Source organism: Phragmites australis, chromosome 12 (assembly GCF_958298935.1).
Source record: "Phragmites australis chromosome 12, lpPhrAust1.1, whole genome shotgun sequence".
Classification (NCBI taxonomy): Eukaryota; Viridiplantae; Streptophyta; class Magnoliopsida; order Poales; family Poaceae; genus Phragmites; species Phragmites australis.
In genome coordinates this window covers 11,094,469-11,111,202 of record NC_084932.1, presented here as the reverse complement: position 1 = coordinate 11,111,202, position 16,734 = coordinate 11,094,469, and the positions used below count along the sequence as shown (strand labels likewise).

Here is a 16,734-nt window from a genome sequence, read left to right as displayed (position 1 = left end):
CAGTTTGCTGCGATGATTTCAACCGCACATCTGGCGCGCTGTTTCCTTTCACTTCTTCGCATTTAGATACAAGGTATTCTTCGGCGTCCACCTTGTGGTAGAACCACCATTGAGTCCAATCACTAGGCCACTTATTCTTATACACAACCGCGGGCGTAGACAAGCCAGCGCGATAGGCGAAGTTCAGACATCCATAGTGGGCCTCGCTCTGCACTCCGCAGGCGAAGACCGGCTTAGGTTGGTGATGCAGTCGGTGCGCGGCGGAGAAGGCCCGGTGGACGCCTTAACCCCCTCCGAGCGAGCGGCCCAGGCGAAGAGACTCATTCTAACTATGGCGTTCGGGGTCAACTGATGCAAATAGACCTCGAAGAGTTTTAATATTTTGATCACCATCTCATCACAAGGAAGCCGAAGGCCAGCCCAAAAATAGTGCACAAACACAATAGCCTCATCGTCAGTGGGCTCCGGTATCTCTTGTTTGCCGGGAAGCCGGACCTTCGAGACATCGCTAATCAAACCTTCTCTGACAAGGCCACCCAGAACTTCGCTGTCCACTTTGGATTGGCCAATCCAGTAGGTCTTCGGTCGCGAGGATCTAAGCTTTGGAGCCATCTCGTCCAAAAAATTCCTTCAACAGCGCGATGACAACCGGGGGCTTCATCTAAGGCGTCCGAAAAGCTGTAACTGACTTCGTACGAGAGCGGCAACTTTTGGCAAGGGCACGGTGAAATTTTTTGACAGCAGCCCGGTATTTATAAGGCGGGACGGCCGCGGTTACAATTTCCAGCATCGAATATTGTACCGGCACCGAAAACCATGCTCGGATATCCGCCATGAGCATTAAATGCAGGCAGTTATAGAGACCGTTACGTCGCCGCTAAGGAGCGTTAAAAAAACATACAACATCTAAAAATTAACAACATCATCGAATCCAGCAAACTTCGACAGGCCGAAGGGGGACAGCGTTTAGATATCTCGAAGGCTACAGGCTCGACCCATCAAAGATAAACCTTGCCAGTAGGGGGCTACTGTTGGGGATCATCTCCCGCCAACCCCTGACTCAAAGAGAACCGCGAAGTTTACTGGAGATGCTACGTGATAGCTATCGTGCCGATTGCAGGAGTTCGTTCGTCAGTCGCCGAGATCAGGGAGCAAAGTTGGTCGAAGGGTGCGGGCCTCCACGCACCTTTAGGTCCCCGAATCGGCGAAGGCGGAGGCAAATCGACTTCGACTATCGAGCGAAGCCTCGGTTCGCATCTTGCATCCTTCGGATATGATCGAAGGCATGACCTGGTCTTCGCTGGGGGGCGAAGCCTACTCGTCATGCGGCTAGGCGAAGAGGGCTTCGACACCCTTCGAATGGATGGCCAGCTCGACAGTGGGCCCGACAACGGTTGTCCTGGGTACTGTTGTAATTATGGGATCATGCTAATTTGTACCATATTACCCCCGGATATTCCGGGAATGTAGCAGGTTAGGGGGTAAGATATGTAAACGGGACCCGTGAACGCTGGGTACGGGCTATAAATAGAGCCACAGTGTAACCGCAAGAGGTAATTGAAAACTGTTCCACTTCCAGTACGTGTCACTCTGAGGGACCTTCGATACCTCCACTTCCGAAGGCCCACCTTGTCTGGGACTTCGATCCCAACACCACTAAATCATCCATCTACTTTCCTACCGTCTAATACCACCAATTATTGCACAAAAATTATCGAGTTTTGCTTCTTCTTCCATACCATAACAAAAAATAAGAGAAAAATCAAACTCACCAACACATTCAACGAGCACAACAAGAAAAATTGGTCTGCAACATGGAAATCCAACGTTCTCCATCGTAGCATTTGATATTAACTTATGAAACAATTTAGTTACACATGTGCAACAGTATAAAATACAGTTTGCAACATCGAGAATTTACTGAGAATTTACGAATTGGGCAACATCTAAGTACTCATGTTGCAACTAGAAAATTATTCATGTGTAACAAGCCAAACGTATAGTTGCAATACCACCGAAATTACATATCTATGTGGTCTAAAATACGGAATGTTGCCTCCACATTTGCAACAAGTTTTAACCATAATAGAGATAAATAACCACTGCAATAAATTGAAAGGCTTAGTGCAACAAGTGCCAGAACCAAAATGAAAATACAATAAACGAAAAGTAGTGCCTCAACATACTAAAATACCTAATGCAACATAAAGGTAATACTAGTGCAACATATTGAAATGTAGTATTCAAAAATCTCAAGAAACAAATACAGGATAATGCAACATAGAAAAACATGGGTGATAACATTGAGAAACAATAATTGCAACATATCAAAAAAGAAGGTGAAACATCTGTAGAGTCATATCTGCAAGAGAGTGCCTGAATTGCAACAGAAGAAAATGAGAGGACAAAAGTAAGAGGAGACTGTCATCAACCACATTATTCGCCGTTGCAACAAACCAAAACACCAATTCCAACATGTCAAAAAACTATTTGCAACATGCCTATCCGGGGCGTAGACGTTGTGCACGATGACTATAGCATCGAGCTTTTTGGAGGTTGCAATCGAGGATCCCATAAGGGCCAATAGAGCCTCATTAGAATAAGCATCTCACGAAGCCATCTAGTGATGAATGAGCTAGTCATCACCCAAATCAAAGCTCTGCCACCCACAAAGGCATCTTCCTGCTAGTACTGGGCTCCTCGTAGTGCAAATCGAAGCCCTACCACTAGGATCGAGCTCCTTGCCACCCAAACCGACGTCCTACTGCTAGGATTCGAGCTCTTCTAAGCCGGATCGAGCTTCTCTTCGTATGGATCATGCTCTTTGACATACACCTAATGGATACTCCACTAGCGAGATCGAGCTCCTTGCAGCCAAAAAATGGAGGGTCTACTGTTGGGATCCATGCTCATTCTCACAAGATCGAGCTCCACACAGGGGAGGGAGAGAGAGAGGAGATGGGGTGGTGAGGCTAGATTAGTCTGAGGGAGATGAATATGAGGGAGAAGCATTATTATGTGGATGAGAGTCATCCACCTAACGTTCATTTTTTTTCTTCATTAAGTTCGAACATGAGATGTAAATTGATTTTTGTTGAAAGAGAGTTCAGGTCCATCATTTGGATAAAGGATAATTAGCGCTATTGGTTCCATGATTAGCCACGATGACCACGTCTAAATGAAGGGAAGCATTCTCAAAACAAGAAGGATGAAGATCCACACCCAAATCCCATGGCCCCCAATTATTTCTCGTTTGTTGCAAGATCAGGACACACATCTCGTTTCCTTTAGTGGCAAAGCGTTGCGCAAGCATCAAAGGCAGCTGCTTTTCAAGGTGATGGGAATCAAAGGCATCAAGAGGGGCGACACCGGTGATAAGAGAGGACGACGTCCACGAGGAAGGCCATCACCACCACTGAGCCCCATCTTAGATTTATGCTAAACACCGGTGGTCAGTGAGCGACCTGCTTCTGCCTGCGGCTCAGACTCCTGTTTTTGGACACCTGACTCAGGCTAACAGAGCACCGGAAGGCGTCAGACCAGGCAAGGGGATCAGCAGCACAGGGTTGCAATCAAACAGGTCCAGGCAAGTATCTGGCTTGTCTCCGCCTCTATAGCCTGGCAAATTCATCTCACGGTGGCAACCAAACGGGCCCTACATGCCTTAATTCTAAGGAGTACTTCCTACATGCCTTAATTCTAAGGAGTACTTCTCAACAACACTGAGATTGCATACAAGGGTGGTAACATCCTATTCCAGTTCAACAAATATGTACATATGAACAGAAGACGCAGGCATCAAAATGCCTGGATAAACATTATTCGAAGTGGAGATTAAATATACACAGCAATTAGTGCTCAGCAGGGCAGATATCTTGCAAGCTGCAAAGTAAAAGTCAGGGCACATGAATATGAAGAACCAAAATACAGGTGCTTGAAAATCTAGTGCACGTGCACATACCTTTTGCCCAAGAACTCAATGATATCAGTGGTGACAGTTGATCTCTTGTTCTTCTCGAAGGCAAGCGATGCAGCTTTCCTGAGCAGTAGAGAGCCAGCTATGCACCCAAGGGTCATAGGATTAACTCTGCATTGCACGAGAACAAAACCAAATTTAATTTAGGATGAGGGAGTCCACAGTGCAAGACAGGGATGCAGCATAACCTCTCTGCTGTAGGTTGCACATTTGACAAGATGAAGTGCCGTGCCCACGATGAAAATACTGCCACACTACAACCAATAAAAAATATTAGGAAAGAACCGAAGACAATGCTAACTGTAGGGTGTTCGAGGTTTATCCGGGAAAAAACATGCTAATGAAACAAAATGAAAAACGTTATATGATGTTGAACCTCAAATATTTTGACTAAAACATTTTCATGTATTGATGTTAGAAAATGTGCTACCAGGGCATAACTAGTTAAGCTAAACCATTATAATTAACGATTAGACTAGTCATAAGAAAGTTATGCAATAAACTGCTGCAGAACTGTAGAGATATTACAAAAAAATCATAGTACAACCAACACATGTAATGGACCTCTTATAATGCAACCGCAATTATATATTTCATCAGAGAAAAAGACATGTCTCAAACAGATGTTTCAAGTCGAAGCTGCACATGTCAGAGCAAATTTTTGTGTGCAAGGTACTGATCATTCATAGCTCAGTCAGCAAAATTATGTTTGCATGCAATGGGTCTGATCTATTTCCTGTGGAAAACGTAGCCAGACGATTGTAATCCCAGATACACTTATAGAATTGGCATAGGAGACGACTAGGATTAGAATTTAAAAGAAATTATAGAGATAAAGGAAGAAGATTGGAATAAATAGCCTGATCTATTCACAACACAGCCGTGGGTTAACAAGCAAAAATCCTATTTCCCCCAGGGGAAACGTCCCCAAATTTTTGAGAAGCAACCTACAAGAACTAAGAACCTGATCCATGTTACCAATTAAGGAACTAATTTGTGTGAATGGTAGCAAAATAACAGAAGATATGAAAATGTTGATGGAAAGCAGCACACAAATATAACACGCAAGTCACATAATATAATTGGACAAGGGAATAATCAGCATTCAGCACTGAGAAGGTAACAGACCTTCCAGAAAGGATGTCGCCTTGACCACCACATCGCCTTGGGGAACCAAAAGTACTCACTTGTGTCACTTCAGAGAACAAAAAAATAATATGTCCAGTAGTTCAAAATCCAAAAATAATAGTCACTAATAATCTCGAAATTATAGAGAAAGTAAAGAAATATTTGAGGCTGAGCATTTCTAGAATTTTAGTTAAGACAAGAAGCTCTCCAATATACCTGTTTTACCATCACTAATGAGATCTGCTTTTCCTTTCCGCATAATTGTTACACCACCAATTCTAAAAAATCCCAAAAAAAACAGAAAACATTAGTTACATTACAAATAAGCATTCAAAAGAAGTCAAACTAATGTTAAATTCATACTTTTGGCAAAGCGCAGTCAGTTGCTCAGAAGCAGTTTCCTCATTTACATCACAATTAAGAACCATCTGAACAAGACGCTTGTACTCATATACATTTGGTGTTAAAATGGCAAGAGGGTTGTGTTCAACAAGACCAAGGTTATTGGTTATAAGAAAAAGGCCATCCTGCAGATCACAAGGACAGAATTCTCATAGACTGTAACCTAAGATAAAGGAAATAAGATAAATAACTTCAACTAGTACCCCATCAACAACAGTTGGAATATTAGCCTGCCGTGCGTGCCTCATGATATTACTCACACAATCCTACAATAAGATATGTGAAGCAAACATTAGAAAGCAGGTCGATCTCGATTTTATTGTATTTAGACTGTTCTGACAGAATCTAAACAAACAGAAAATTAGAAAATCACAGATAAGGGGAAACAATAGAAAGAGAAATTTTAATTTCCATCAACAATTCCTTCAAAAAATATAACTTCCATACACTTGAAAGATGTAGCTTCTAAGTCTAACAAGTATCCACAAAAAGTTCGAAATCCATGTATAAGCAGTTCGGCAAAAGGTTAGGTACTTAGTTTAACATCAACTTAGACAGATTAGCTAATCCTTGCAAAGAATACTTCTCTCGAAGAGTTCTTACTATCTAGTTATGATATATTGCTAACATCCATACAAATACTGGAAAGATTATCAAATTAGGTCATATTAAGATTATCAAATTAGGTAATATTTTTCTTTCTTCAGTTCCTTTCGCAAGGAGTCAATCTTATTTATTGACTTAAACAAACACAAACAGAAAATCAAATTATAGCATCATTGACAGACAGAATTATAAATGCTATAACAAAAGCAGACAAAGACCTGAATACAAAAATGTTTGGAGAATCGATAGAAAAGTAACTGCTCTTAAATAGTTGTGCTGGTAGCAACCAATAGCACTCAATAGGGCAGAAGTATACATATTATATTCTTTAAAGATGATAAGTAAACAAACCAGAAGAAATGAGTCCCTTCCAAGGCCAGGACCAACGACAATGCAATCAAAGCGTTCCATCCACTTTGCAACTTCAGTGAGAATTTTAGAAGAAACATATGCTCGTTCATCATCCCTGCCAATGATATTTACAATACAATAAGATTCTTAAGAATATTATAATGATTATAACTTAAGATTGTAAACATAAATCCAATTTAAGTTACCTTACACTGTAAGATTCCTCTAGTATTGGATGTACAATCAGTTCAGGGCTGTAACTCTTAATTACTGTTGCAGCATCTTTCGTACAGAAAACATGTGAAAGATCTGCACCCTGAACAATATCATGTGAAATATTTGCATTGATGTGTAGTGCACGTGATAAAACTTTAAAAAGATACTGACAACTTTCAGGGCAGAGATAGCGGCAAAGTAAGGAGCACCAGTATACTCACGGCATCCACCGATTACTGCTATCTTTCCTGGAAACATAATGACGAATTACCAAAGCAGTTTGTAAGAATTGAATTTTCATTTGAAACACACAAGGGTTAACTGGAATACACGGGCACAACTCAAAACAAGATTTAAATGCATGAAACACATTTGTAAAATTTCCAGTTCCAAAAAGGATTTGAGAAGTTAACAAAATGGAAAATAAGCCAAAAATACAAAAAACACAAAAGGTAATTTCGTTGAAAAATAAGCTCATGTTTGCACACTTACAGTTCTAGCTTATAATTACATTTATCTGTATTAATTTTATAGCCAGTAACAAGAAAGATTAAGAAGAACTACCTAAAAACAGATATTGAATGATTGTCCTTTTCACACGTTGTGCCAAAGGTTTGCCTACCCAAGTACTTATATTCAGTTCAGGGTTAGCCCAAGCCACTAGAAAAGATCAGGGACATTGGAAAATCTCAATATAAAAATATGGAACACTAAACAGAATAATTTGAAATATGCGCTGAACTGAAATTGCCATCAGAGCAAGCTAGTACAGTTAAGAATTATGATGTATAAGATCGTGAATGATTCACCTAGTAGATCTGTACAAAAATATGACTTGCGTTGATTTTATAAAATTTGGAGTTTGTTAAAAATCATGTCACTGGAATTTTTAACAAAACTTGGAGTTTCCTGTTGGGGGAAAATAAACCAGCCTGAGGACAATGGTTGAAGATCACCATCCAGATCCCTCCGGAGCCTCGATCTCCGAACCCTCTGTTAAAACTTCGATCTTCGATGTCATCAGATCCTTTTACGGTACCCCTTCGCACCTACGAAGCTTTCCCTTGGTTCCGCCGACTCGACCTCCCGAAGCCTCCCCAAAACACCTCTCGAAGCCCCGGTCCTCCGAAGCTTCGGCCTCTCGAAGCCCCAGCCCTCCGGGGTCCCGCTTCCCAAAGCCCTCACCTCCCGGTTCTATGCCTCCCGAGGCCCCCGCATCGGGCTAATCGGGCCGTCTTCCCAAAGGCAGCGAGGTGAGTCAGCAGACCTTAAGAAAGATCTGCCGGAAGGGGAGCACCGATCGTGCTTTGCCTGCAAGGAAGTGACCGGTATTAAAGGCCTGAACTAATGGACGCCACTCTGACACCCCGGCGTGATAAAGACTATCCTGACACCCCTGATAGTGCGGCGCCATGCAGCAATAGGTGACCGGCTCGCCCCGATAGGATAGAAGGTAGTTATCCGGGATAAGGCCAAGTAATTTGGTTGGATCCTAGATATTTGTACATTATGATAACTTGTACGTCAAGCTACGTATGACCCTATAAATAAGAGGCCATGGTCCTCTAGGCAAAGGAGGGACACAACGGGATTGAACAAGACAACAAACGTTGTGATACTCCTTCCAGAGTAATAAATTTTTCTATCATCAATATATTCGTGGTGTTCTTTCCTCTCAAACTTCGTCACCAAGCTTGAGTCTCCTCCTTAGAAGAAACTCTCACCGTACTTGCTAGGGCAAGACGAACTCTTGCACCAACAGTGGCATCGTCCGTGGGGACTCGGACACAGAAGTGCTAAGAGAGGTAGGAATGCACTAGAAAAACCACCAAAGGATTAGCTAAAACCGCCATACCCACTGTTGCAAGCATGCAACCATATGCATGACTGCCTCTGCCATACGCACCGTATGCATGCTCCAGCTCGCTGCCGTATGGGACGCCGTTCCTTCGACCTTGGCCAACTCAGAACCCTGGATCGGTACAGTAGCTCCAGATGGCGCGAAGGTCTTGCAGCCTCTGCACGACGAAGACCTCACCGCCTCAGGAGAGGATATGGTCGAAGCCACGGTCAAGCAGGCCGCCTTCCAATGGTTCTGGGCGGTCCAACCCAGGAGTGCTCCCACCTGGACTTGGTCCCTAGGTATCCCCTTCGATCACACCTGAGATACCACGAGCGAGCCAACATCTTCGAGAAGTCTGTCCACCCAGCGCCCTCCTTAGGCCCCTCAAACGAAAGAGGGTCCCAAGGAGACGGAGGGCTCCGGGGTGCGCGGACCCCGCCAGCACCTCCGACGCCACCCTCGCAATGCCAACCGTACACAGGGAATCCCTAGTCCACCTCGTCCGGGGAGGCATGGTCAGAACCACTTCAGCCCCAAAGGCTGGTGCACCGGGCAGCCTTAATGATCTCCTAAGGGGGAAGCAGACCCGGGGGAAACCACAGGCTCCGGGACACACCGCCTTTGGCAACGACCCCAACGACAACTCCAAGCTCCGGCGCCATTGGAGGCACACAGGTCTTGCACGGACGCAGGGTTTGAAGGCCTAGGGCCAACTCCTGGGCAAATCCCCGGCCCCTCAACCTTGCACTGACGCTATTAACCCTACCGACGATACCATAACCAGCAACAAGAACTGAGTCATAGACACGCCGTCGCCAGGCTCCGAATGGAGTACCTCCGAAGCCGGGTCCCTGAGGGTATTATGTAGCCTCGATAGTGTGTAGATGCCGGTTATCAAGGGACTTCTTTGGTAATGTAGTTGCGGCGCCCCTGAGGAATTTTTCCGGAGGCATGACAAACCCACGCATCAGTAAGCATCGCTTGTCTAAACCCAAGGTCACTTGAAAAGGTTTCCCGGAGGGTAGACTTTGCCCTGGTAGGAAGTGGAGCCCACACATCGTGAGCGTAGCATGCCTAGGTCACCTGGAGGGCAAGACTGTCTAGATTTCCTAGAAGGTATTGTGTAGCCTCGATAGTGTGTGGATGCCGCATATCAGGGAACTACCCTGATGTGAGGATGCGGTGCTCTGAAGAATGCTGTCGCAAGGAATCCTCTCTGCACGACATGCTTATATACCGCGAGCGCCACTTATATCTAGGGCACTTGCAAGGCAGATTATGCCCAAGATGCCCTGGAAGGTATTGCATAGCTTCGGTCATATAAATGCCACGCGCCAGGGCACATCCTTGGTGGACAGTGTTACGATGCACCCCGGACGTTTCCTTGGAACACGACAAGCCTACACACCGCGGGCGTAGCATACCTAGGTTATCTGAAAGGCAAGAGTGCCTAGGTTTCCTGGAATGTATTGCGTAGCTCCGATAGTGTGTAGGACCTTCGGCATTAATACATGCCAATGAGTCTCACAAAAACCTCCAGCAAAAACGAAGAGTCTCACAAAAACCTCCGGCAATAACGGAGTCTCACAAAAACCTCCGGCAATAACGGAGTCTCACAAAAACCTCCGGCAATAACGGAGAGTCTCACAAAAACCTCCGGCAAAAACGGAGTCTCACAAAAACCTCCGGCAAAAACGGAGTCTCACAAAAACCTCCGGCAAAAGTGGAGTCTCACAAAAACCTTCAGCAAAAACGGAGTCTCACAAAAACCTTCAACAATAACGGAGAGTCACAAAAACCTCCTGCAATAACGAAGAGTCTCACAAAAACCTCCGGCAAAAACAGAGAGCTCTACCAAACCGCCAGCAAAAACAGAGAGCTTTACAAAACCTCCGCACAATGGAGAGCCTTACAAGACCTCCGCACAACGGAGAGACTTTCGAAAACCCTTACGATGGAGATGTTTCTTCGGAAACTCTGACGAGCGAAAAGGTTCTAAAAGGACCTAATAGGAAAGGTACCTTGCATCTTGAAGGCTAATGCCTCCGTACCGAAGGGATACGAAACCCGCTGGTCTCCAAAGAACACCGTACACAGATCAAAGAGGTATAAAGATCCCCCTCCCTACAGGGGAAGGTATGATCACGTGACTCGAACACGTATGGTAAAAGATAAAAACATTACCCTACCATCTCCTTTAAAAACACGTTTTATATGTTATTTTATGAGGGTCATACTAACATTTAATAAAGGCCCGCGCCTCGTGGCACGAGAAACATAGTGGAACCCCCGACTATTCACTGCAGAGACCGCAAAGCCGGGCAGCGGCTAAGGGCCGAGGGGGTCGCAGACCACCTCTCTAGCCTAACCTTCGGCTTCGCCTCCGACTCGCTATCGTCAGGCTCCGAAACGGAATACCTTCGGAGCCGACCAGCGGCTAAGGGCCGAGGGGTCACGGACCGTTTCTCCCGCATAACCTTCGGCTTCGCCTCCGACGCGTCGTCGCTAGGCTCCAAACGGAATACCTCCGGAGCCGTGAAGCGGCTAAGGGCCGAGGGGGTCGCGAACCGCCTCTCCCGCCTAATCTTCGGTTTCTCCGACTCGCCGTCGCCGGACTTTGGACGGAATACCTCCGAAGCCGTACTGCGGCTAAGAGTGGAGGGGGTCACGGACCGCCTCTCCCGCCTAACCTTCGGCTTCGCCTCCAACTCGCAGTCGCAGGCTCCGGACAGAATACCTCCGGAGCCGAGCAGCGGCTAAGGGCTGAGGGGGTCGCGGACCGCCTCTCCCGCCTAACCTTTGACTTCACCTCCGACGCGCCGTCGCCAGGCTCCGGACGGAATACCTCCGGAGCCGGGCGACCGCTAAGGGCCAAGGGGGCCGCGAACTGCCTCTCCCGCCTAACCTTTGGCTTTGCCTCTGACACGCCGTCGCCAGGCTCCAGACGGAATACCTCTGGAGCCGGGCAGCGGCTAAGGGCCGAGGGGGTCGCGGACCACCTCTCCCACTTAACCTTCGGCTTCGCCTCTGGAGCCGAGCAGCGGCTAAGGGCCGAGGAGATCGCGGACCACCTCTCCCACCTAACCTTCAGCTTTGCCTAGCCTTCGGCTACGCCTCCGACGCGCCGTCGCCGTCAACCCGGACAGTTGCTAAGGAACCCGAAGGGTCAAGGACCACCTTCGGAGTTCGTCTCCAAAGGTTCCAGAGGAACTTCACTGAGTCAAAAATCTGGAACAAATTAGGAAGGAGGCCCTACCAGTCCCAGGCCCGAGGAGTACACAGTAACAAGGGACGACGAGATCGCCACTACTTCACTCGGTTCTCCTTAGTTACCCTACGTATCCATCACTACCAGATTCTCGAGGCCACCTCTCCCCTAGAAGAAACGAAATCAGCAATGATCTATACGAAGGCTCGGTGCCCCGGTCGTCAGAAAAAACTAGCCATCGCCTTCGAAAGGGACGAAGAAATACGGTTTCGAGGCATGAAAGCACACACGCATGCAGTCACCCGTTCGAAAGGTCCCCTCGCATTCCGATACGGAAGGAGACACGACCGTTCCCGAAGATCCACGTTATATTATTAAACAACCAGTACATCCAGGGGATACAAACTAAAACAACCATACAGAAATTGCTATGAAGAAGATCTATGAAGAAGATAGATCCCTACGGCGCAAAACAAGGTGAGAAAGAGTACAAGGTGACTAAGTTCAGCCGTGACATGGATATATCACGGCATCACCAAGTACGCCATCCCAGTGACCGCCTTCACCTCCTACAGGTCCCGGTAGGGGCCACGTATGGGCCGGCGTTTGCGCCTCATCTGCGGCCAACCGCTGCGGAAGTCAATACAGCAGCTGGCTCCCGAGCTGTCAGAGGACGCTGAGGAGTCCGAGGAGGTCACCGGCGGGCCCTTCTCCCTCGCCTTCCCGGCCTCCTCCTGCTTCGCCACCGGGCCCACAAACACCTGCTCACTCTTTCTTCGCAGGTGATCCCAGTTGATCTCCTTGTCGTCATCGGAGATATTGATGATCTCGACAGGCATGCCCTCCCCGGTCAAAGGTCGGGCTGGAGCGGCGGGCAACCGCCTCCCCTGCAGAGATGGAAGCGGCGTCGCCTCCGGCGCCTCTGCCGACGTGATAGCCCAGCTCCCGAGGGAGCCGTCGAGATCATCGATGTCTCCAAGGAGGATGAGGAGAAAGATGATGCCATACTTAAGTAAAAGTTAACTGCTTGCTCAGGGGTTGTGGAGACTCCAACCGGGTAGCCCCGACTTTATACCCGGGCCACGCAGCCACATAGGTCCAAACAATGAAGCGGGACGAACATCGCCGTGTCCTCCCATTGAACACCTGAGGAGGGGGCCATGGCCATATCCGGTTGGCAGCGCTTCACAACGAATGCCTCGTTTTCTCGCGCGGACGTCCCGTCACATTAATAACCCAAATCTCTTTCGGCGCGTGACAGGGTCGCGAGCACAAGACCCTAAACGACCCCTCGCATTATCCAGTCAAAACGCGGCAGTGGAACGTCTTGTCCCGCCAGGCGAACGTGTGGGATTCTCTAAACCCACACGAAACCTCTACTCTAGCGACTTCAAAAGATAGAGAATTGCCATTAGGCATCCTTGATACTATACCCGGCTGGGGTTGATTTTTCCTCCACATCCTCTCCCCCCTCCGAAAATTGGGGCCCGAGAATAAGGGGTACTGTTGGGGAGAAAATAAACCAGCCTGAGGATAATGGTTGAAGATCACCATCCAGGTCCCACCGGAGCCTCGATTTCCAAACCCTCTGTTAAAAGCTCGATCTCCGATGTCATCAGATCCTTTCACGGTACCCCTTCACGCCTACGAAGCCTTCCCTTGGCTCCGCCGGTTCGACCTCCCGAAGCCTCCCCAAAACACAACCTTCCGAAGCCTTGATCCTACGAAGCTTCGGCCTCTCGAAGCCCCGGCCCTCCAGGGTCTCTCTTCCCAAAGCCTTCACCTCCCAATTCTATACCTCTCGAGACCCCCGCCTCGGGCTATTTGGGCCGCCTTCCTGAAGGCAGCGGGGTGAGTCAGCAGCCCTTAGGAAAAAGATGCCGGAAGGGGAGCACCGGTCGTGCTTTTCTTGCAAGGAAGTGACCGGCATTAAAGGCCTAGGCTAATGGACGTCATTCTGACACCCCGGCGTGATGACGGCTATCCTGACACCCCTGACAGTGCGGCGCCGGGCAGCAATCGGCGACCGACTCGCCCCCTTCAGGGGGTAGGCACCACGATAATTACCACGGTGGATATTTATCTCACCGATAGGATAGAAGGTAGTTATCTAGGATAAAGCACAGTAATTTGGTCGGATCCCGGATATTTGTACATTATGATAACTTGTACACTAAGCTGCGCATGGCCTATAAATAGGAGGCCATGGTTCTCTGGGCAAAGGACGAACACATGGCCTTATAAATAGGAGACCATGGTGCTCTGATAAAAAGAGAGACACAGTGGGAGAGAACAAGCAAGACAGCGAACGCTGTGATATTCCTCCTAGAGTAATACATTTTTCTATCATCAATATATTCGTGGTGTTCCTTTCTCTCAAATTTTATCTCCAAACTTAAATCTTCTCGTAGAAGAACTCTCACCGTACTTGCTAGGGCAAGACGAATTCTTGCACCAACATTTCCCAAGATAAAGTCACCCAGAATTCACTCTATTTTCTCAGACCAAACGCCATATGAATGAGCACAATAATACTAGAAAACAATCTTAGCATCCTTGAAATGCATGTCTTCTCTACATCTGAATACTGCATCACAGCTAGCAATGCCTGCTCTGGACCTCTTTGACTGATGAGCACTAAAACTGAGCTGGATGCATTTCACACCCGTCAGAAACTTCTCTTCACAGCTCCACAAACCAAACATGGACTTGAAGCATCCAATCCCCTGACTTTCTTGCAGTGGTAGAGAGTTCAACCCCACGGTAAGTCGGCACGACCAACACAGATTAATCCCCCACCTCCCAAAATGGGCTCCGGAACTTGAGCCTACCGAACTCGAATTCACCATACCCAAACACCAATCCTCTCCCATGAAAACTTTCCACATCGAATTTGAATCGGAAGCATCCCCCTCTATGCTACTTCTATTATCCATGCACCAAATCTCAACATGAGAAACAATCTGCCATCCGAGGGCACTCCGCTCCACACGGGAATTCCCACAAACACCGTGCGCGCGTCGGCAGCATCATCCAAAATTCACCAACCAAACCCACACTCACATACGCCAAGCGAGCGCAAGAAACGATGACAGGGCGCGGAGTACTGACCTGCCTGCCCCTTGTGCCGGGTGCGGTCGAGCGGCGGCGTGATCCGCCGGACCACAGCCTCCGCGTCCGCCTCATACACCGCCGACCCTGCCATCGCACGGGACCGGAGAGAGCTCGAGGAGGAGGAAGTGGACGAGGTGCCGACGGCGGTGGGGGGAGGGAGGAGGGTGCGGAGCAGGACGAGCTGCCTGCGGAAGGACGGGGAGGTGGCCCACATGTGCCCCCGGTGCTGGTGGTGCTGCCACGCGCCCGTGGGCCGGCTCATCGACTGGACTGCTGTGGTGCCGTGGGAAAGCTGGAGAGGTATGGAAGATGCTGGCGTGGCAAGTCACTGGAGAGAGCCGTGTGTTGTGTTTTCGATTTGGGCAGGGCCGTCTCGGGCTTTTCTGAATCGATGGGCGTCATTTTGTACTTTGTAACCTCAAGTTATTGACTATCGGGTCAAACCAGACTTGTTGGACTCTGACCTGCCGGTGGTTGGTGGTATATAACCAGACCACGCAGGGGCCCGAGACATGCCAAGCACGGTTGGGGGTGGGGCTCACTCGGGCGCTCTCACCTCTGTATTACGGTGCGAATTATTTACCAAACTTATCTCATAAGTAGAGGTCTTCCTCTATTATTAAATAAATGTAACGAGTTATTCCATTGTAAGATAAAAGGTGAGGGATAAAAAAGAGCTCCTATTTGGATATATGCTTATGCATGATTGATCTAGAGAGACGAAGAAGATGTCATAATTGTTGGTAATGTGATTATACAACATGTTATCAGCACCTCGCTCTACCTCGTCGTCGATGTCACCGTTGTCTACGCAATCGTAACCGACGCCATCCTAGTTGGCTCCATCAACATCATCGTTGTCATCTTCATCTTCTATGACTATGTTGTTGACGGATTGGATCTACTACCTCTGTACTACATCTGGTCTACATTCCATCGGGCTACTTCCTGCATGCTGACTGATCTTCCACGAGGGGGTAAGCAGTGCCAATATACGTCCAAACCACTAGAAAGGTGAGTTAAGAACCCATCATCCGCCTCGCTTTCCCAGTCTATTAGGGCAAGAAAGTCAAATTTGTGATCATGGGCACATTCGTTAATGTACTAGAGATTAGCTAAGTCATAAAGATCCCTGTTGTTCCATAAGACACCTCTCATGTGAGACTATTTGATTTTTTTTGTTTTCTTGCCTTTTTCAAAGACCGGTTCACACAACCCTTTTTCTTAAAGGAATATGACTTGGACTTTATAGGAAAAGCCTTAAGGTCCCAAATTAAGCTTTCAGGCTCTACCTCATCCATATCAACCCCTATGATTTTGTTACTAAGTGAGAAAGAAGCAAACCTGTCTAAATGGATTGTACCTACAAGGCCGGCCCGAGGCCCACCATTGTAGGTACGACCTAGGAACGACATAGCCCGAGAGCAATGGGTTGTGCCTAGGGCGAGCGTGTGGCACGCCTGGCCAGCATGGCACGACCCGGCTAATACGAGTCGGCTCGGGCATGGCACAAGACGGGTCGACACGGCATGACAGCGGCCTGTGCGCCACGGACGAACCAGCTAGGTACAGCATGGCCCGGCACAGCAACGGCCCGTGCGGCATGGCCGGTCCAGCTAGGCACGTAGCGGCACATCTGGTCTGGCCCAGCATGGCATGCCAATGGCCAGTGCGGCATGTGGTGGCATGGCTGACCCAGCCCAGCACGGCATGCCTGACACACCAGGGGCCTGTGCTAGCTGTTGGGCACGTGGGGTCGGCACGTCCAGAGCACGCGTGACACGGGTGGCACACCAAAGCACGCTGGGGTACGACCGGTTGTCAGGTCCCAAAATGCTAATTACGTAATTAGGCATGCATAATCATCATCGCATATGCTTGCACGTGTTT

General features: G+C 47.9%; 1 protein-coding gene across 2 annotated transcripts; it reads right to left on the bottom strand.

Moving 5' to 3' along the window:
- Positions 1–3,693: 3,693 nt before the first annotated feature.
- Positions 3,694–15,232, bottom strand: LOC133886893 (ATP-dependent (S)-NAD(P)H-hydrate dehydratase-like). Of its 2 annotated transcripts, none has more exons than XM_062326802.1 (11): positions 14,842–15,232; positions 6,851–6,927; positions 6,670–6,779; positions 6,464–6,578; positions 5,710–5,772; positions 5,468–5,631; positions 5,321–5,382; positions 5,105–5,171; positions 4,165–4,230; positions 3,962–4,087; positions 3,694–3,882 (listed from the first exon to the last, which is right to left on the bottom strand). In XM_062326802.1, the coding sequence occupies exons 1-11, from the start codon at positions 15,104–15,106 to the stop codon at positions 3,852–3,854; spliced, it is 1,146 nt and encodes a 381-aa protein (XP_062182786.1). In that variant the 5' UTR covers positions 15,107–15,232; the 3' UTR covers positions 3,694–3,851. The 2 variants fall into 2 exon arrangements, with proteins under 2 accessions (XP_062182786.1, XP_062182787.1); XM_062326803.1 differs by having other exon boundaries at positions 6,670–6,772; positions 6,901–6,927.
- Positions 15,233–16,734: the final 1,502 nt, after the last annotated feature.

Bases quoted from the DNA above. Each gene is read 5' to 3' on its own strand.
- LOC133886893 (XM_062326802.1), bottom strand. From the start codon at position 15,106: ATGAGCCGGCCCACGGGCGCGTGGCAGCACCACCAGCACCGGGGGCAC. The intron at 6,579-6,669 runs GTAACTTAAATT...TATCATTGGCAG, and splicing joins GAGGAATCTTACAGTGTAAG to GGATGATGAACGAGCATATG. The intron at 5,172-5,320 runs GTATATTGGAGA...TGTTCTCTGAAG, and splicing joins CATTAGTGATGGTAAAACAG to TGACACAAGTGAGTACTTTT.